The following is a 20,839-nucleotide window of genomic DNA, read 5'->3' as shown; positions in this document are numbered from 1 at the left end:
GGCCTCAACTAGTGCTCAGCTGGAGGGTTTTTTTGTCACAGACCTTGAGAAGGCCTCCTGTGCATTTGCATCTGCCCCTCTGTTGATCCCAGCAGTTGATCAAATCAGGTGTTGTCTTTCAGCAAACCTTGCTTTGATCATATGTTTAGGTCTTGGTTGTTAGGGCATTTCACACGGGATGACATCAGCAATCCCATCCAGTCCCTCGTTAGGGTGCTGTGCCCATCGTTTGCCATCAGGAGGAGCTGGAGGAACAACTGCCTTGGCTGTGCGTTTTGAGAAGTGTGTGAGAAACGTCCCTGGTCCAGGATTTTAAATATGGGAGTGGCATTTGTTTCACTTTAACTTCATTTGGTTGTCAGAAAGACTGAGAATTACTTAGCATTATTAGTAGTAAGTTCCACAACTAAAAGATGTTTCATTTTATTACATGAAGAAGTGGTAAAATTCCCATTGTAACAGTGTGATGTGAACAGGGAAAGAAAAATGTTAGATGTCACAATTTCCTGCCTTCAGAGCTGGTGGGATTTTGTATCTCATCTCTCTCTGAGCTGAGTACAGAGCACACTTATTTATAGTCTCTGCAGCTCTTCCCCCTACAGAATTGTGATTTTTTTTTTTTTAAATGCTCTCTGTGAGCATTATCTGTACGAACAAAAACTTCAATTCTTTCAATTCAGCAGTTATTTCTGGTTGAAGTTAAAGCTTTGAGTATTATCTGAGCCCCTGCCACTGGCATAGTGAGGTACTGCAAATGCTTAGTTGCTTCAGTGGGTTGTTATCCACAGGAGATTGTGGTATCTTTTTAAATGGGAAGTTCTGACTTTAATTCCCTTAACTACTTGTTTAATCTGAGCCTGTTGTATTACTGGGAGAATTCTGATGGTGCACTTACACAGTGGTGATCCAAGCACAGCTTGTGTTTGGTCCACACAAATTTTTCCTGCTTGCTGAAAGATGGGGTTTGTCTTGAGCTTTCTTCTAAGAGGCCTTGAGTGAATGTGCTGGTTTTTCTGTCCATTCAGTGGTCACCTCGTTTGCACTCTGCTGTGGTGGTGGAGTTCAACACAGCTTATGACAGTGTCTGCTTTGGAGCTTGGGAGCTGGCTTTCCACTCCAAACTCAGAGCAGAAGTGGCAGAGTGGATTCCCTTTGCCACTCACATGGAGTGGCCAGAACTGCTAATCTCTGCCCCTGGCTCAAGCTGGAGACAGCCAGGCTAGCACAAGGTGTAGGATTAGGTGACAGCAAAGAAAAATATTTGCTCAAGAGCTGAGTTTTCTCGCTTTTCCAGTTCTATTTAAAGTAGCTAGTACACTTTTAAAGATTGACCTGGTAAAAAGGCTTTGAGCACACACTGAAAAGCAGTGCATTATTTTGAGTGTTCATCACAACTTGGTAGTAGGGTAGATTTTCACAAAGGACTCTGCATTACTGATAGACTCAGTTACAGCAAAAATAACCAGTGGCAAAAGTGTGTTGTGTGTTCATCTCTTATGTCTGCATTGCTGCTATGAGGCAAAGTTAATCTGTAACTTAGGTTTTGGTTATGAGAAAATCCAGTGTGAAATCAGCATTCCTATAGCACCTGGGGTCTTTTGGCTTTTCATGGCTAGGTACCTGTTCTGCAAGGAAGTGATACAGAATGGAAGTAGTATCACCTGAGTGAAGTACAGCGATTCTTCATGACTAGGCAATGAGTATTTTCCCACACTGTCCCCTGGAAAATGCTTGTCTGTTAACCTCTTGTGTAAACTTGATTAGGCAAACCCTGAGTGCTTGCATCAACCAGGACATTCAGAAGTGTTTGACCTTAACAAGGAATTTATTTTACGTATCTATGGAGATGATTGGAAAAGATGAAAAAATAGAGGTGATTTGTTTTTAAAATGGCAGCATATTCGCCAAGTAGTTGGAGCATTTCTTAGCAGCTCTGAGACAGAGTTATTCTGGTCTGCAATGCAGCTCCATGGCACTCAGTTATTTCTGTCAGTTTGGTCTAAGGTGTAGGAAACAGGCTTCTCCTGTGTTTGTTTCTGTGGCTGGTTTGAGGAACACAGTGTAGGCATTGTACCTGTATCACACAGCAAAGAACACTCTCAACTGTGATTCTCGTTAATCTGCAGAAATTGCTCTGCAGGAATTATGAACCATACAACAGAAGTAAGAGAGGATGCTTCAGCTGAAGAAATCAAGTCCCACTTCACTGAAATAGCCCTCTTGTTACCCTCTGTGGGGTTGGGGGAGTTGTGTCTGTGTTCCCAAATACAGGTCACACTTTGGTTAAAGACCAGCAGTGCCTGTGGGAGCCCATGCAGAGGGGCCATGGATTGCAAAGGCAAGAAAGCTAAATTAGTGATTTGAGAAGCTCCTGGGTACAAGAGCAAGGAATGTTCTGGTAAAGTGGAACTTGTGTCAGTGTACCAATTATGTGGGTATAGTAGTAGGCTGTCTTCAGTATTGGCTATCCCATTTTCACGAGTATTCATGTCAGAAAAGGAATAAAATGCCAGGATTGTGGGAAGAAAACTTCACTATTCTCAAGCACTCCTATTTTTAACTCTGAAATTTCTGTGGTGGATGCCTTTTTGCCAAGAAGTTGAGCGTGTCTGTATGTACAAACTAAGACTTGGTGTCTATTTATCTTGGCAATGGTGAGCTTCTCTGCACAGCAGTGTGATTTAGATCTCTCACAAGACATTTTCTTTGTTAGTGCATTACCAGGTACTAGGTAGTGTAAGTAATGTGTTTGCACAACACTCAACTTTCACAGGGTTTCTTCAGAAACATCCTCTTGTGGGAAACATGTTAGTGTGTGTGAGATTTTTCTTCTGCTTGCTGCTTTAAGTCCCAGGTAAAAAAAAAATCAGCTCATTACCATACTTGGCCATTTCACAAAAATCTCCAGCAACTACTGTGACTAGAAATTGATTGCTTGGTCATTCTGTGTGTTCTTAGTCCTAAAGTTTGTGCCCTGCACTCTTTAAGAGGTGCTAAGTTGAAGAAACCACCTCTAACTGTGGCTGTTTTCTGTTGCTTTCAGGAGATTTTTATTGGGAGCTGGTCAGAAACCTGGCAATTGTTATCTGTGGGCTCTGTTGCTATTTGTTCTTTTCATGCTGGCTGGCTCCTCAAACTGATTTGAACAGAATGCCTTTAGAAAATGGATGGTTATCTTGATCCTGGTTGTCACAACTCAGGAAAATGTCACCTGTAAATATTTAATGAGCCTTTGTGCAACTGACCTGATCGAGAACTCAGTAATGATGCAGTTGCAGGAGTTGTGGCTTCTGTAACCTGGATCTGCAAGGAAAAGAGAGCACTTCTCCTCTGTCAGGCTTTGTATTGTTGCTAGCTTTATTCTTTGATATTTTAAGTAAGTGGTGTTTTTTTGGAGCTCTGCCTTAACAGCCTCCTCTTTCTTAGCTAGCTTGTTTTGCTGTGTAGGTTTTTTTGTTTGCTTTTCTGCATGGGTTTTCTGCTCCTTGCAGAAAGGGGACAGAATGCTCAGTAAACAAAAGCTGAGCTCTCCTCTCTCCTACTTCTGCAGACAATAACCCCCCCACACCCTTTTATCATCTTTTAGATTTTTTGGTCAATTCTTGCACTGTTTCCCTGTGCTGGAGAGCGAGTTCAAACCCAGTTCAGAAGACTCTGGTGAGGAAAGGGTCTTACACAAAAGAAAACATCAAAATGCTCTCAGATGAGTTGGAACTTAAAAATACTGCCAAAGCTGCTCTAAGAGGAAAGTAATGAAATGTGGAGAAACAGCTCTGATTTTCAGCAGGCTAGTAACAATTGAAATCCACAACTTAAAATCCTCCAAGTAACATGGGGAAAAGTTAGGATAGCTGTATCTGTATCACATTCTTGCTGGTTTTGTGGTGCTTTTCACAGTGCCTGATTTCTGGTGTAGTGTCAGTCTGTGAGCACATTGGACTGCTATCCCATGTATTGTATCAGGACACTGAATAATTAATACTCTCTGAAAGGATTAATTCCCTCCACTCTTGTCTCATCCTTCTTGGTGCCCTGTATGTGCTGCCCATTCTTAGCAGAAACTTGCTAATACAGATTTTGTTTCCCAAGAACTTGTGCTGCAGCACGAACACTTCTTTGTGGTCTGTCTGCTCTTAGTTGCCACCATATGAAGCAAATACATCATATCTCCTTACAAAGTCTCAGGTCATTGTTTCAGAAATGTTGAAGCTCAGAAATGACACGTAGCCTTGAACACTGATTTTAATAATCTGGCAAGCAGCCTGCCCACTTACCAATATCTACTCACCAGCTACTGGTATTGTGGTTTATATTTATATGGCAGCCCCAGAAATGGGTAGTCTTTGTGTATCAAAATATTTCAGTGAAAGTCTTCCAGGATGCACCTGAATTCTCAGGAGCACTGTGTCCCATAGTGGCAGCTGTGCCTCAATGCTATAAGAGAGAGCCCCTGGGGAAGTGCAGAGAGGAGAGGGACATAATTTTATGTGATGCAGGAAGAGAGGAACCCATTGGGAAAAGCAGTGCATTGTTTACCCAGGATGCCTAACTTCCCATGAGTTCCTTTCTTCCTTTATGCAAGGGGGAATGACAGTATGCACGTGTTAGACTGAGAAAGTTCAACCCAGTATTCTCTGTTGAATACCAGTCCTTGGGAGCCCCTTGTTCTCATCATGTTCAGCAAACAAAGCTGCAGTCACCCTGTCAGCACCTTCTTCTTTTGAGGTGGCTTTTATTTTGTTGGCTTACAAGGCAAACATGGGTCTTCCTTTAGACTTCTCATGTGGGCAAAACACTAATTTGGTGCCCCAGCCCAAAGAAATTATCTAGTCACAGCAGTGATTTTAGAAGGATCTAATGTCAGAGTGATGGAGAGCCTTTTGTTAAACAGATTATCACAAGGCCACAAAGGCTTTGAAAGTAAGAACACATCCAGTGCAAATACGGAGGCTCCTGGATAAGGAACTGACCTTTACAAGTTTCACAATCTGCATCTCTGGACTGGCACAATGAAATTGCTTTGACAACAGTGCCTGGCAGTGCCAGGACACAAGTTTGTACCTCTGTTTGGGCTGTCCAAAGTGGTAGGTAGCAATTCAGGTGCTGGTAATTTGGCTTTAGATGTTTTCTGTGCTGCTGAGGGCAAATACCGGACTGTCTTATTTCACAGTGACCTAGAACAACTCACCTCTGTAGGAGATCTCTGGGGCAGTTAGGGAAGTGGCCTGGCACAAGAGGGGAAGCCTAAACGGAGGTCTAGGAGAGAGAGAATGCACCAGAAAATCCAGGTATGGTTCCTGCACAATGCAATGTGGAAATGCCAATTATGGTTGACCTGACCCAGAGCAGACTGCCCTGAGCTGCTCCAGGAGCTGCAGAGAAGCATGGGAGGAACTCCCAGTTTTTTGGAATTGTAAACATTTGGCATCTTCCATTTTTGAAGAACAATGAAGTGTCATTGTTACCTCAGCTTGGCAGGAAAGCGAGTCTTAAAATACCAGAATTTCCCGTCACTGGGATTATTTTTACTGCCCGCGGATGAGCGCCCTGGGAAGGATCTCAGGCAGGCGACAAGAGCTGGGAAGCGCAGCTCCTTGTAAAACTCCTAGTTTTCACCAGGTGCGTTCTGAGGTGTCTTCAGTAAACAGGTGAACTCTGTGCTCTTGCTGCCTCCTTTCTCGCTGGACCGACAGCGCAGGCGGCCGGTGGTTGCAGACCCGTAACTTCTCTAGCGCTGCCTGCGGCCCGGGGCCCGTGCGGGGGATCCGATCCCGTCCCGTCCCATCACATCCCAGGCCAGGATCCCGGGCAGCGCCACGACCCCGCCCTCCAGGCCCGGCGCAGTCTTGTCGCTGTCCCATTGGCTGACGCGCCCGTCACTCCCGCCGCCCCCGGCTCGCCATTGGCCGCGCGGGGCACGCCCACATTCCACAGCTGGAGCCGCTCGCGGTCCCCTCGCCCATTGGCCCGCGGGCCCCGGGCCGGCCGCGCTGCTCGGCCCCGATTGGCGGGCGGGGCGGGGGGGCGTGTCCGGGCGGGGGCGCGGCCGGCGGGGGTGACCCGCCCGCGCAGTCCCGGCCGAGCGGGGGGCGAGCGGTGGCTCCGCGGCCCGGGGCAGCGGCGGGGGCGGGCGGCGGGGCGGCGGACGGACCGACAGACCGACCGACCGACTGACTGCCCGGCCGGCAGGAGTGTCCGCGGCCGCCATGGAGGTGTGCGAGAGCGGCGGGGAGCAGCCGCCGCTGCTGCACTGGGACCGCAAGCTGAGCGAGCTGTGCGAGCCCGCCGACCCCGACACGCTGCTGAGCCACACGGTGAGGAGCGGCGGGGACGGGGGTGGGATGGCTGGGACGCCCCCGTGGTCGGCCGCGTTTGGGGGGCCGTGGCGGGGTCCCGGGCGGGGGAGCCGCCTTTGGCCAACAGGTGCTCCCCGGGGTCCCTCGCCGTGACCGCCGCCCCTCCGGCGCTGGTGCCCCGGGCCGAGGTGCCCCGGGCAGGCGGTGGGGTCCCCTCTGTCCCGGGGTGTCCCAGCTCCTCCCCTCGGGGGCTCCCGGCAGCCGGGGCTCCCTCTGCTCCCGCGGCGCCTCCACTTCTCCCGGGCACCCCTCTGGAGCCGCGGGACGCGTCTTCTTCTCCAAGGCGAGACTCTCCCGGCACCGTCCCGCTCCTCCAGGGCAGGAAGGAAGTGACAGAAGTTTTGATGTTTGGTTTTTTGTGTTTGTTTTTTTTTTGGCTGGAATCCCCATGTTTTGGCTTGCGCAAAATGCATAGTTAGGACAGTCCCGAGGAAACGAGTCTTGTTATCTCTGCCCTGTGGTTTCTCTGATTATCTGGGAGGTGTTTCGCAAGTGATACACTTTTATAACGTTATAAACCTTTATAACGCTGTGTGGGTGCGAATCCTAAGTGGAAGTGAGCTGGAGCACTTCGAGACAGCAGCGTGGAAGAGTCTTCCAGCCCACTGTTTGTGTGAAGCACGAGGCAGCCAAGCTTGGCGTGGCCGTCGAGCACGTGCATGGATGGAGCCCCAGAGGAACATGGTGGTGGCAACTGGATCATGTCAGCGCCCAAGGAACGGCGCTTGGCAGGTGCTGGTGTGTGCTCTGCGCTTCTTCCTTGTGCCAAAGAGAGCGATGTGCAAATACAATCCCGCAGAGAGGGGCCGAGCCCTTCTCGTGGGAACAGCGGTGATCCCATTGCACGATGGGCGCCCTGCGGAGATCTTGGTGTTAGTCTTGTAAGGCAAACAAGGAAAATCTTGTTTGTTGTGTGTGGTATGCGATAGCCTTACTGATCCGGGATCACGTCCGTCACAAGCTCCAAGCCTCATTTCAGCAGGAAGCAAGCCTGCTGCACGCTTGACTGTCTTCAAACGTTGTTTGGCTGCTTTTTCTCTGAGAGTTCTTGGGCTTTCTTGCGCAATGTGTATCTTCTGGTAGATCCAGGGAAAAGGAATTGTATGTCACGGTGTCTTGGGGTTTTTTAAAGAGGCAGCTGGAACACTTAAAAATGGAAAGCTCTTCCACTGAACAATTGTTTCCTTGAGTTTTTTCATTATCAAGAGGAATGTTGTGAATGAAATGGGAGGCTCTTTGGAGAGTGTTCCTCTTCAGATTTATGGTTGTGGTGGCATACTTCCTTCTGCTTTGTTTGGATCTTTGTGACGGGAATGGACTCGTCACTCTTAACTTTAGTCTTCTTATTTATTGTTTTCTTCTTTAATTAATGCCCTGAAGGAGACTTTATGCTTGGTATAGGACTTGTGGCTGCGGTGACACGGATATGTGTATTTTCTGCCCTGTTTCAAGGAGCTTGAGACTTGCGTTTAAGCATGTCTTGACAAAGAAAATGTTCTGGCTGTCTGGTGGATGGAAGTGTGATGCTTTTCCCTTTGCTGTTTTCAGGTTTTATTGGGGATTTTCAGCTTCAAGTGCTATGATGATGAGTGTTTTGCAAGGGACAGTGTGTAGCCAGGTCTGCAAAATTTTGGGCTGTGACCACCTTTGTTTGGAGTAGCACTGCCATTGATTTGTGTGGTTGTCTTGTTTGATTGTTTTTTTTGAGTTTAAGACTTCTTTAGAGACTCTCTTGAAGTCACATAAAAAGTGTGAGATCCATTTCTCTTTTTGGTTGTTTTTGGAATTCATCTGAAAAAAGTTTCAGCAAAAACAATCCAACTAAAGGCTATTAAGTAGGTGTAGTGAGATATTATGATCTTTAAAGGAGAAAAAAGTTTTATGAAATTCACATTCTCTAGAGGAAAAAAAAAATCCACACTTTTGCTTGTTGAACAACTTCTTTTGTGAAGTGTGCCCTGCCATGTGGAGGAAAATACTGTGTTTGATATCATGAAACACAAGATCTCTGTTTACCTCCGGCCAAAACTTCATAAAATCATTTGAAAAAACCAAAACAAACAAACAGGCTCTCTAGATGAAACATCTGTTCTTCTCCTGGCTTATGCTTTCCGTCTGGGAGGACTGGTTTGACCCAGCTGACTCTGCTGTGTTTGTAAACTTACTACAGGGTATTTCTGAAAAGACTGTGGTGATGGAGGAGACCCTCCTATGCTCCAGGTACAGGAGTGCCCACTACCTGTGCTGTCATCCTCATGGCTGTGGAACACGTGCCCTGTGGAGTCCTACGGTCTTTGCCCACTCCTGGGATGTCTCTTAGCTGGATGTGCAAGTCTGCATCCAAGGGAACTTCAGTGTGGGCTAGGGAAAGGTGTCTGAGTCAGTCAAAAGCCCTAAGAGGGTGAGCTGGACTGGCAAGGAGGAGGGATAAGATGATGATGATGTTGACTGAGGGGAGAACTCACAAGTAGAAAGAAGGATCAGTGTTGTTCCACAGTCAGACCTGTGTGTGCAGACTGGTGAGGGTGAGAATTCTGTGCCAACTGCCTTTTGTGTATTTTAAGTTAAAATTTAACTTTCTTACAACCATAAAGGCTATTCCTGGCTCTGGTTGATTTGACGCTGGTAGACAAGTGTGAAAGTACGCATGCACTGAAAAACTTGACCTCTATTTTAAACTTTTCCAGCCTGCCTTAATTACCAGGGCTGAAATCCAACCTCCTGGGGATTTACATTTCTCTTTAAGAGCTGATGATTTCACCAGTGCCTGAAGCTGTGTGAGGAGCCATTCCCTCACTCCTCTGGTACTGTCAGTGATGTCATCGGCTGTGCCTGGAGAAGGTGGGACCTTGAGGAGCTCAGCTCTGCTGTTGGCAGGCAGCAGTCCTTGAGGTGGCTCATTAAAGTCCTCATAGTTTATAGTACTCACCTGGATGCCAGATAGCTTTAGAGCATTTATTTTTCCAGAGTGGCTTAGTTTCCCATCCAAGAAAAGGCTGAAAGGTTTCCCAGAGTTGTGTTCATGGCACGTGTCACGTGTTCGCATTATCTAATCTTCCTATGCGCTGTAGCTTGTTGTGATTGTATGTTGGTAACGCTGTACACAGGCATAGTGTAAGGCATTATTATTATTATTATTATTATTATTATGTGCTTTTTCATTTTCCTGGTGACCAAGCAGAAAGGAAGCACAATGCCTGCCACTGCCCAAGGGGAGCAGAAGCGTGGCCAGGTGAACTCTTTTGCTTCTTGCTACTGCCTTTACTTTCCATAACAGGCAGGCAGGCTTGAACTGGGAGAGCTCTACTTGTGGCCATGGGTCTCCATTGGAGTTGATTTGTGGTTGGACATGGCCCAGCTGGGATGGCGTCTTCAGTGACAAGTGCCAGATCTGGTGCAGATGGATAAGTGTGACAAACACGCTGTGACATGCCAACTACCTGTCCCATTCCTGGATGGAGGATGAAAGGCAGATGGTTCTTAGGAGCCCTTGACATTTAAAACTTCCTTATTTAATACTGAGGATGCAGTCTTTCCTCCCTCCCTCCTCCCTATTTTCATGGTTAACACATTGGCTGCTGCTTCCAGATGGTAACAAAATGCAGCTGAACAGGAGCATGGCTGTGGTCTTGGCATGGCAGATGTAGAACTGCCACTGCCCTACACATATGTGGGGACAACAGCTGGCTTAAATATTTAGGACTAAATTCCTAGATGTCATGTCCTGAGTGTCTTGATGAGTGGTTAACTGGAAGATACTTTAAATGCTAAGTAGCCCAAATTGTTTATTCTTTAAAGAGCTGACTATTGAACCTGAAACTCATATGAAAAAATTGAAGTTACTCAAATATTACATTGCTGAAGCCGATGTCTGAGCAGTGTTTGAACTCAGTGAGCCTGTTGCCATGTTGTTGGTGATGCTGTGGGCAGCTTAACCCTGGAATATGGGTGTAGTGCAGGTTGGGATGAGTGGAGGAGGCTTCCTGGGCCTCAGCTACCAAGTCTCCCTGAAAAAGCAAAACCAAAGCGAGCTGCCCATGAAGGTTAATCGTCAGAGTTGTTATCATCATGTAAGATGAGCTCAGGAAACTTTGGGCTGGCCTTTTTTCCTCCCCATAAGAAGCCTCTGAACCTCACCGGGAGCTTGCCCAGTGACTCATTTCCTCGGCCACAAAAACGATGGTTGCCGTTACTTGGTGTTTCTAATGACTTCTGCAGAAAAGCTGCCTCTGAACGAGCTGCCAGGGATTGCCTGTAGTTTTCGGTGTAGGGCAGTGGCAGCTGTTAATTTAAATGGATGACAGCGCTTGATTTTTACGGTCTGTGTGTATTTAATTAAAAGTTGGGTAACCACAGCATGTGTAGATGTGGAGCTGGCTGTATCTTATTTTGTGGTGGCTGCATGTAGCCCTCTGTAAAATCTGGTGTCAATATAGTTGTATCCAGTTTTCATTTCGTTTTGGTAAGGGAGAGAGCTACTTCATTTATTTGAAAGCAGGGTTTGGTCTGTTGCTTACTAACCATAAAGCTGAAATCTCTTGTTCTTTCTTCTCTGTACACCTGCATACGGAGGACAGGACAGCTGACTTTAGGTGAAATATTTGTGCAGTCAGTACTTGAAAGGATTTTGCCAAAATCCTCCAGTAAAGAGGGAAAATGAGAAAGTGAGACTTTCAAATAGTTGTACACATGCCATATACGAAGCAGTAGTGTTAAATTTTGTCATTGACTTTCCATATTAAAAAAAATTATCAGCATCACAATTGATGAACAGCAGAATTAGTTGTACTCAGTGCCTTGCACTGAAAGCCATCCCCCCCACCCTTGCTATCTTCTCAAATTTAAATAAGAAAGTCATTCCAGGTTGCCAGTGTACATGTCAGGTACTTGTAATGGCTCTAACTGATCTACAATTCCTCTAAAAGCTGAGATAAACACAAGTAGGAGACTTTGAAACTTTACCCTCCTGTTTTCTTACAGTTAAAATTAGAAAAATGGAGGTATTGAGTTGCTGGCTGGTTTCATTTGGACTGGCTGTAACTGTATAGTGAAGTGCTTCATCTGCAGTGAGGACAGGAGCTGGAAAAAATGTTCGTCTGTCCTGGGACTGACTTTGAAGCATGGTAGATAAGAATGAGCCAGCATTTAATGCACAAACCTAACTATTTATTCTTTTTCCTAATGGACGTGACTGATCTGCAGTGTTCTCTGTAAATGTTTCCTTTGGAAAGCCAGTCATTACACATGGAGCAGGTTGTGCACGATAGCAGGAGCAAAGGAATTTCACTTATGGTGTTACCAGACAGGGTTTTCCTGTGTCTGGAGCTGTTGAACTTATCTACAGGGAGGGTGGGAGCCTGTGCTCTTTGCAGGACTTTGTGATGTGAAGAGTCCCTTCTTCGAGGTCTTTCATATCTGGGGCTAAGTAAGTTTTGCCTATCCTGGGATGGGGACTAGTTTTTCATTAAAGGAGTCTCACTTTTTAGCATCATCTGTGTCTGTAGAGGAGGCTGGTCTGACTAGCTGCAGATCCTAGGCAGGGATATGCAGTTTGATTTGATCTTTTTGTGTCCCTCTTGCTCACTGATGCACAGTTCATTTGTGTCTTATTTCTACTCCTCTGCAAGTCTGCCTTCATGCTTTTGCTTGCACGCTGTGAGATCAGATCATCTTCATGCCAGCTGTGACAAATAAAATAAAAATAAATATAAAATAGAGCAAGGAGGCCTTTGAGCAATGTGCCACCAGCTCTGACTGTCTCTTAGCTTGTCCCTGCATTTTGCTGTGTGGCTCTCACCTGTACCACTGCCCAGCAAATCCACTTTATGTCTGGGCTGTCTGACAGATGTGAGAGGGAAGTACCCACTGCAGAATAAAAGTGCTTCAGTGCCTTAGGAGCCACTGTGTGCAGCAGTACTGTGCTGTGGTGACACAGGACAGTGCCCCTTGTCTCGGGGAGCTTGTAAGCTTCCCTTAACAGGCTTTTTTTTTTTTTTCAGAGCTAAGCCAGAGGGGGTGTGCTCAGCTCTGTTACAGCAGGAGCAGGGGGATGTCTGTCTCATGGATTAGTTCCTTCTCAGCGTGTCTGCCATGGTCCTGCTTGTGCAGGGGCTGCAGACCTGCCCAGGACTGTGAGCAAGGACTGAGGCACCCAGCTTGTGCCATGCCTGGCTGGCTACTCCTCCCTCCAAAGAGCTGTGCGGTCTGTGCCACTGTGGGCTTGTTTTCTCTTGGTCCCTCAGTTGACAAGCCAACTCTAAGGCATGTGGTTGTTGCTTTGAAAGTGAAGATGTGGTGCTTTGGAAGTAGCCCCCTGCCTCTGATGGGGCAGGTTTTCTTGCTGACTTTATACTTGCAGATAGATGCTGCTTTTCTGTGCTGTATCCAAATGTTGGTTATCATCAGGCTCTGCTGTCCTTATTGCTGTCTGTATGCCTTCCTGCATTCCCAGAAGTTGTTTTCCAGTCACTTTGTAATACTTGATTTAACCATCTATCCTCTGTTTCCTCTGTTTTGGGCTGCTTGTCTCCCTTTTGGAGAAGGAATGTTTTGTGGGTGAGACTTTAGCAATTATCAATAGATAGTCAGGGTGTTTAACCTGGCTCAGTGGCATTTGTCATAGGCTGTGTTGGCTGCCTACCCTGGGTTTACAGGGTCTTCCCTCTAACTCCTACAATTCCCTAGAGCAGCTTGCTTTTTTCCGAGGGAGATAGGTTCCTGGTGGGTCCCTGAGGGGCACTCTCACCATAGAGCTCTTCTTCTGTGTTTTCAGGAGGGCACATTCTTTCATGCTGTTGCTCCCTATTCATCTCTCTCTGAATCATGGAGACTATCTGGATGCCCTTTGGCTGTGTTTTTTTTCTGGGTGACAAGACCTGACAGTGCAGTTCTGCACCTGGATGTAACCGCAGGCTGTTGTGGCAGCTGGCTGGGAGCTCAGCCAGGTGTAAAGTGACTATTTTTTTTTGTCAGAAATTAGCTTTCAGGGGTATCAGTTCCCTGACACAGCTTACCCTGTAGGCAGCCCGGGTACTGATGCTGACATGAGGGGGCAGGTAGGAATGTTTGACTTGGGAAGTGGTGGTGGAACTGCATTTTGAGCTAAAGGAATGTGCAGTGGGAATAGTCAGAGTAGCTGTGTGGCTTGTGCTTAGATGTAATCCTGATGTGTGCATGTGTGTATTTATTTGATACCAGCAGACTATTATTTGGATGTCACTGGAAAGAAAGGGGATTGCCTGGAGGAGGCAGTTGTTCAAGGATCAATAGGAAAAAGGTTGTTTGATAAGAGTGTGGGTACGTAACAGAGGAATGGACAGACCCGATGTTCAAAGAAGCACCAGTGTTGAATTGGTGGATGGTACCACCACCCCTCCACGATGTTGGGTGCTGTTGAAAAGTGGGGCCTGTCTTGGATGCTAAATTGTTTATCTTGCATGAAAGTGAAAGAAATGGTATGCAAGAAATAAGCCTGGCTTAGGGCCACAATTTTGCTGGCAAGTACATTACTCTTCCACTCCACCGAAGTGAGTAATAGGCAGTACAAAAGACAGGTCAAGAATGGTGGGGTTTAACAATGCAGAGCCAGGGTGGGCATTGCACTTGCTGTCTCCAGTCTGAGACGCTGAGCTGTTCCTAGCAGGGCCTGTCATTCTCTCTGTCTGTGAGCTACCAAACGTAGCTCTCAACTGCAGAAAAGAAAATCACTGAATTGAGTTGTGTCGGTGCTAAATGTGTGCAGGAAGTGTACAAATGCTCTATCAAATAAAGAGCATTCCCTCTTTTGAGGGTGAGTTGGGAAGTGGAGAAGGCAATGTGAGAAAATAAAGTCCAGTTAAATGGGATAGACCTGAATTACTAGAGCAGTGTCCATAGCTGCCATCTCTCCAAATGTGTAGCTGAATAGTGCCAGTGACCTCTCTGTGCCTTCACTGTGTCTTGGAAACTACTACTTTTTTTTTTGCCATCTGCTGCTAACTGGCTTTCAATCTTCTGTATGTGATCTGGCTCTGCTGTGGTGACAGGCAAAAATTTAATGGAAAAATGTGACGCTCACTTCATCTCTTTCCTCTCTGCCAAAGAAAAACATTCCTCTGCAGCTGCGCTGGGGCTGGCTTTGTCCTTTCATGCAATCTGTTAGTCATATGGGGTGAGAAATAGAGACCTGGCTGCTCTGATAACCTCTTAGGGAGCTTTGGGCAGGTGTCTTAGGGAGCTTTTGGCCTCCTTCCTTGTGAAATCAGATGTGTCCTGAGCAGAGATGCAGAACAGAAGTGAGTTGGTGTTGGTGGAGGCTTCTCCCCCATAGTGTAGGGGCAAAGAGCAATATTCCTGATACACTTCAGTGGCTTGCTTGGAACTGAACGTGCTGGGCTTACTCCTGTCCTGCAGCTCTGCTGGGACAAGCCCTGGCAGTTTGGTGACACTGTGGAGCACTTGTCTCCCAGCTCTTACTGCAGTTGAGGTTGCCTGCAGAGGTAAGGAGTGTGCTTCCTTGGATGAGATGTGCTGATGTCCAGTAGAGAGGGGCAAGGCCACTGGCTCTTGTTCTGCACCAAAGATGTTGAGTGCTGCCCCTGATTTTGGGTGTAAGCAGCGTCTTCAGCTGTGGCAAAATTCTTTGAAGCACGTGGTGGCTTGCAAAGGAAGGAAAGTGTCTTTCAATTAATTGCTGGCATTTGAAGTACCCTGCTCAATTTTCTTTCTCCAAAGTTTGGATGCTCTGATGTGAAGTTGTGTACAAAAGAATGAAAAAAGAGTTTACACCAGTGCATGACAGGAGGGTGAGAGAAAATGGCCAACAGTGGAAGTGAGAGAGGTTCAGACTGGTAAGGAAAAAGGGCTTCACTGTGAGGATAGCTGAGCACTGGAGAGAGAGCTGCCCATAGAGACTGCAACATCTCCTTCCTTGGAGGTTTTTAAGACTTGACTGGATAAAGTCCTGAGTAAGCTGGTCTCAGTGCTGATCCTGTTTGGGCAGGAGGCTGGCATAGAGACCACCTGAGCCCCCTTCCAGCTGGAGCTATGCTGTGGTTCCTTTCACAGCAGTCCTGGACCCGAGGCACTGCCCTGCTCAGATCTAGATACAGCATTGCTAGGCAGCAGTCTGGTTTGTTTCAAGGCTTTTTGTCTATGCAGTCCCATACCTATAAGGACCTGTGTTATTTCCTTTTTGTGGCTAACCCTGAAACTGTAGGTGTGAGAAGAGACCACCCTGTGTAGTAGCTCGTGTGACTAGCATGGGGGAGGTTTTGTAGACCTAAAACCTGAAAAACAGCCAAGAAAAATCCCCCAAACTCCAAGCCCTGAATACTGAGCAGACCTCTGTTCCTTCACCCCTGCAGTTCTGCAGCAAATTTTGTGCACAAGAGAATGCTTATCCCAAGGCTGCCTTTTCCCTGGTCTTCTATCAGTTCTTCTCTTGGCTTCAGGAATCTGCTTGCAATGTTTTGATTTTGTGTATGTTATCTGTAGACACATGTATTCTCATTTATGGAGCTCCTGTATACCCACAGCAGAGATTTGTGTATATGTAGAACCAAAACTCAAGAGCTGCAAAGAACTGTTCTGCTCCTCCAGCTTCTCTTGCAGCAAAAGCAGCAATGCCACTGTTGACTTGGAAGGCTTGTGATATTACAGGCAGGATGAGATCTTCAGGAGAAAACCAAGACTAAAAACTTAAAACTGACTGCATTATTTCTTGCAGCCAGATACCTGGCTTTCTGGGATCTGTCCTGGCCTGCGAAGGATGAAGACTGAGGGAAAATGTGACATCTAAACTCTCAGCTTTCATACCTCCTAATATGAGGCAGTGGCTGGCTTTCTGCAGAACATCTGTCTTTCTCATCATGGGTGTAACTGGCCCAGTCATCAGCACTGATGATATGTCTTGCTCGAGCTCCTCAGTGCCGCAGCTCCCTTCCCCTCCTCCTCCCTGCCGTGCCCTCTGCACAGCTGTGTGTGTGACTCAGGGCTGGGGCTGCTGTGGTGTTTGCTGCGGGCTGGTAAGATGTGTTTTTCAGAAAACGGGCATAAAGCAGAGGGGTTTTTTTAGAAAGAGAAGAGACAACCAAACTGATGCTGCCTACATATGGCTCTAATGCCTTATGTGCTCCTTGGTGAAATACTACAGGGACTGAGGGCACTCTAGGGAAGTCCATTTGGGCTGCCTGTGGCCATCCGCCCATGCTCTTATCGGGAAGAATTTCCCTCTTGCCTCTCCAGACCTGCATATCTGCCTGCCCCCCTTCCCTCCCAGCGCTCCTGAAGGAGCCGAAGCCGACACTCGCTGGGAGGCTGCTGCTGCCCACAGGTACCAAACTGGCAGCTGCAGGAGGGCTCCAGATGTGCGAGGTGCTGCTCCACAGCCCTGCCCTCGGGGTGCTCGGCCAGCCGGCCCCGCCGGCAGCTGGAAGGCAGCGCTCAGGCGTGACTCCCTGCAGGAAACAGGCACGGCAGGAATGAGCTTTGGCACTATTTTTAAGGCATGAGCTTTCTGACTGCAAAATTTGTCTCCTCCTCGAGCCTTAGTGTTTTTGAAGTTCTTTTTTCTGTTCAGCTGGTTTGCCCCTCATGGCTTTCAGTGGATGTTGTTGCTTACAAGAAGGACTAAAAGAGAAGGAAAGGTCTTACTTTTGTACTTGCCCAGGGTGACTTGTGACTTCTCATTTGGCTGTACCGATTCAGAGCAAAATTTCAGCTGAATTCCTGTCAGTAAAGTGCTGCAGAGAGTCTGCTCTGGGACTTGGGAATGTTTCCCTGTTGCAGTTGCTTGTTTGTTGAGTTGTTAGAAATATGTTGCAAAACTACACGGGAAGGCTGAACTTAATTTATGTTGCTGGTTTTTTTCCTGAACTACAGACATGTCTGCAAGATGAAAATCAACCAAAAAAAGTGTCACCAACCTTGAAAACTGTGCATTAAATGTCTTGGTCACTTTTCCAAAAAAATTAAAGGTGTTTCATTTTCTACAGATACATCAATAGCAAAAGGAGAGACAAGGAAAACCTCCATTCTTTACTGGACACGGGCAGGAATATAGTTATCAAAGATGAGGAAAAGGCTGAGGTATTTAACACCTTCTTTACCTCAGTTTTCAACAATAAGACAGGTTGTCCTGAGGACAGCTGGCTTCTGGAGCTTGTAGACAGAGATAAGAAGCTGAATAGCCCCCCTGTTGTAATCCAGGAGGAAACAGTTAGCAACCTGCTGAGCCACCTGGATCCTCACAGGTCTATAGGACCAGATGGGATCCATCCTAGGGTGATGAGGGAGCTGGTGGAAGAACTCACCAAGCCTCTCTCCATCATCTACCAATTGCCCTGGCTCACTGGGGAGGTCCCAGATGATTGGAAGTTGGCGAATGTCATACCCATCCACAGAAAGGGCCAGAAGGAGGACCCAGGAAACTACAGGCCCGTCAGCCTGACCTCAGTGCCTGGCAAGGTTATGGAGCAGATCATCCTAAGTGCAATCACACAGCACCTACAGGATGGACAAGGGATCAGACCCAGCCAGCATGGGTTTAGGAAGGGCAGGTCCTGTCTGAGCAACCTGATCTTCCTTTTATGATCAGGTGACCCGCCTGGTGGATGAGGGGAAGGCTGTGGATGTGTCTACCTGGACTTCAGCAAAGCCTTTGACACCGTCTCCTACAGCACACTCCTGGAAAAGCTGGCAGCACACGGCTTGGACAGGGGCCCCCTGTGCTGGGTCAGGAACTGGCTGGAGGGCCGGGCCCAGAGAGTGGTGGTGAATGTGGCCGGTCACTGGTGGTGTCCCCCAAGGATCAGTGTTGGGCCCAGTTCTGTTTAATGTCTTTATTGATGATTTAGATGAGGGGATTGAGTCCACCATCAGCAAATTTGCAGATGACACCAAGCTGGGGCGGAGTGTCGATCAGCTGGAAGGCAGGAGGGCTCTGCAGAGGGACCTGGACAGACTGGAGAGTTTGGCTGATTCCAATGGGATGGGTTCAACAAGGCCAAGTGTTGGGTCCTGCACTTTGGCCACAACAACCCCATGCAGTGCTACAGGCTGGGGACAGAGTGGCTGGAGAGCAGCCAGACAGAGAGGACCTGGAAGTCTGGATTGACAGGAAGCTGAACATGAGCCAGTAGTGTGCCCAGGTGGCCAAGAAGACCAATGGCATCCTGGCCTAGATCAGGAACAGTGTGGCCAGTAGGACCAGGGAAGTGATTCTTCCCCTGTAGTCAGTGCTGGTGAGGCCACACCTGGAGTACTGTGTCCAGTTCTGGGCCCCTCAGTTCAGGAAGGATATTGAGGTGCTGGAGCAGGTCCAGAGAAGAGCAACGAGGCTGGTGAAGGGACTCGAGCACAAGTCCTATGAGGAGCAGCTGAGGGAGCTGGGCTTGTTCAGCCTGGAGAAGAGGAGGCTCAGGGGAGACCTCATCACTCTGCCACTCCCTGAAAGGAGGTTGTAGCCAGGTGGGGGTTGGTCTCTTCTCCCAGGCAGCCATCAGTAAGACAAGAGGGCATGGTCTTAAGCTCTGCCAGGGGAGGTTTAGGTTGGATATTGGGAAGAAATTCTTTACAGAGAGGGTAATCAGGCATTGGAATGGGCTGCCCAGGGAAGTGGTGGATTCTCCGTCCCTGGAGGTTTTTAAGATGAGACTGGATGTGGCACTTAGTGCCATGGTCTGGTAACCACGACTGTAGTTGATCAAGGGTTAGACTTGATGATCTCAGAGGTCCCTTCCAACCTGACTGATTCTATGATTCTATGATTCATCTTTAGAACACCTTTTTTAGCTTTAATGAAGAAGATATGGAACAGAGGCATACAGACAAGCCTTTCCTAAGTACTTTGCTTGAGACAGCTTGCTGGCAAGATTAGCTGGAGATGGGATAAAATCCTACATGGTTTTAAGATGTGACTTCAGTGTTTAAGAGGGACATTATGTGATATGGTAGCTGGGATGGAGGCACTGGAGCTACAGGGAACTTGTAGCATTTGATTTCGTTTCAAATTTGTAGGTACTGGAGGGGAAAAAGGAGCTTGGAAATGCAAGGAAGAAATGAGAATCTACAGACATTTGCATTGCTGGAGAATGAGGGAAGGCACTATTGAAGAAGTTGTTGAGTGCAGAAAGCTGTAAAGTCTGTGTGTCATATGAAGTCAGGGTTGTGACTGGGGGTGGCCAATTAACTGTGCTGCTCCACTGTGGTGATTAAGGTGTTGAAAAGTACAGTTTGGAGGGATGCTGGAAAACCAGGGGCTTGCAGGTGTCAGGATGTCACAGATTGACCATGGGTTCTTCAGTGCTTGACACCTTGAGGTCTGAAAGAGAGGCTAATGTGTGAGAATTCCAAGAACAGCAGCAAAAGTAAGGGGCTGAAGTAGCAGCTTTATGAGAAATGTTTACAAACATTCAATGCGTATTGCTTTGAAGGTGGACAGGTGTTAGGGAGAGGATGTGGAAGTGGTTTGATCAGAACACTTTATGTTAAGCTCACATTGCTATTACTGAGGCATCTTTCTCAGTTTCATATGCTGTATGTGATGTAATTTTCTGTAAGAGCACCAGAATAGTGCCTGTGAAAACTGTTTTCAGCTGTGATTCTCGTAACACGCAGATAATGAATATCATTGTACTCACAGCAAGATCCTTTCAGAGCTTTGTGCCTGGATTAAAATTATCATGAAGGGAATTAATGAATCTTAAGATATCATTATGCTATTCCTTTTTTAAACTGCTAGTGTCCTCTGGAAGTACCTTTTCTCTTTTTGCCTGTAGTAATGGTTAGAGAAAGGTAAAAAAGAATCAGTGTGAAGTAGAGAGAAGCAGATGATGATCAGCAAAGAATATCCAAGGGGAAAAAACAATGTTGACAAGTGTAAGGGTAGAAAGGGGACTTTTTTCTAATGGTGTCAGATGAAAATTAACCACTGTCAGTAATTGGGTTACAAAACTTGGAACCAAAAAACCTGGATAACTGGAAGTCCAGATAGGCTGAAAGGTCCCAGAGGAGAAGTTTGTCTTGTTGACACTGATTTTTGTTGGGTCATGACATCATGAGAAAATGTCTGAAAATATTAAATTGATAGAGTAAAGAGGAGAAAGAAAAAACTATGCACTGGAGATCCTGGTACCAAACCTGTACAAAATACATGGAATCTTGTAGGATTCCATAGTTACAGACTGGAAGAATACAGATACAGTTTAACCCAGGTCGGTAGGATTTAATGGAAAGCAGATATAGTCAGACAAACCTGATTTCATTCTTTGAGGAAAAAAAGTAAATTGAAAGTAAAAGGGGACACTTTGCAAATAATTGGCTATTTATTTCATTGTATTGATTAAAAAATTGTACCACAAAATGTATGAAATTAAAGGTTTGACTCAAAATAGTTGCTAATGGACCTTTGGTGTCAGAGGATAGATTTGTTGGCTTTTGCAAAAAGGTACCAGACAGGAGGCTTCTCAGGGTTTTCATCTGTGATCCAGAAGCAAAGTTATGTG

General features: G+C 46.8%; 1 protein-coding gene across 2 annotated transcripts in view; it reads left to right on the top strand.

Moving 5' to 3' along the window:
- Positions 1 to 6,102: 6,102 nt before the first annotated feature.
- The window catches only part of CREB3L2 (cAMP responsive element binding protein 3 like 2), an 83,956-nt gene continuing 69,219 nt past the window's right edge, over positions 6,103 to 20,839 (top strand). The window contains exon 1 of one of the 2 annotated variants that reach the window (XM_064654711.1): positions 6,103 to 6,314. In XM_064654711.1, coding sequence (XP_064510781.1) covers positions 6,207 to 6,314 — 108 coding nt within the window. In that variant the 5' untranslated portion in view covers positions 6,103 to 6,206. The remainder of the gene's footprint in view (positions 6,315 to 20,839) is intronic. The other variant, XM_064654710.1, reaches the window with a different exon arrangement.

Source organism: Pseudopipra pipra, chromosome 5 (genome assembly GCF_036250125.1).
Source record: "Pseudopipra pipra isolate bDixPip1 chromosome 5, bDixPip1.hap1, whole genome shotgun sequence".
Taxonomy (NCBI): Eukaryota; Metazoa; Chordata; class Aves; order Passeriformes; family Pipridae; genus Pseudopipra; species Pseudopipra pipra.
This window is presented reverse-complemented; position numbering and strand designations above follow the sequence as displayed.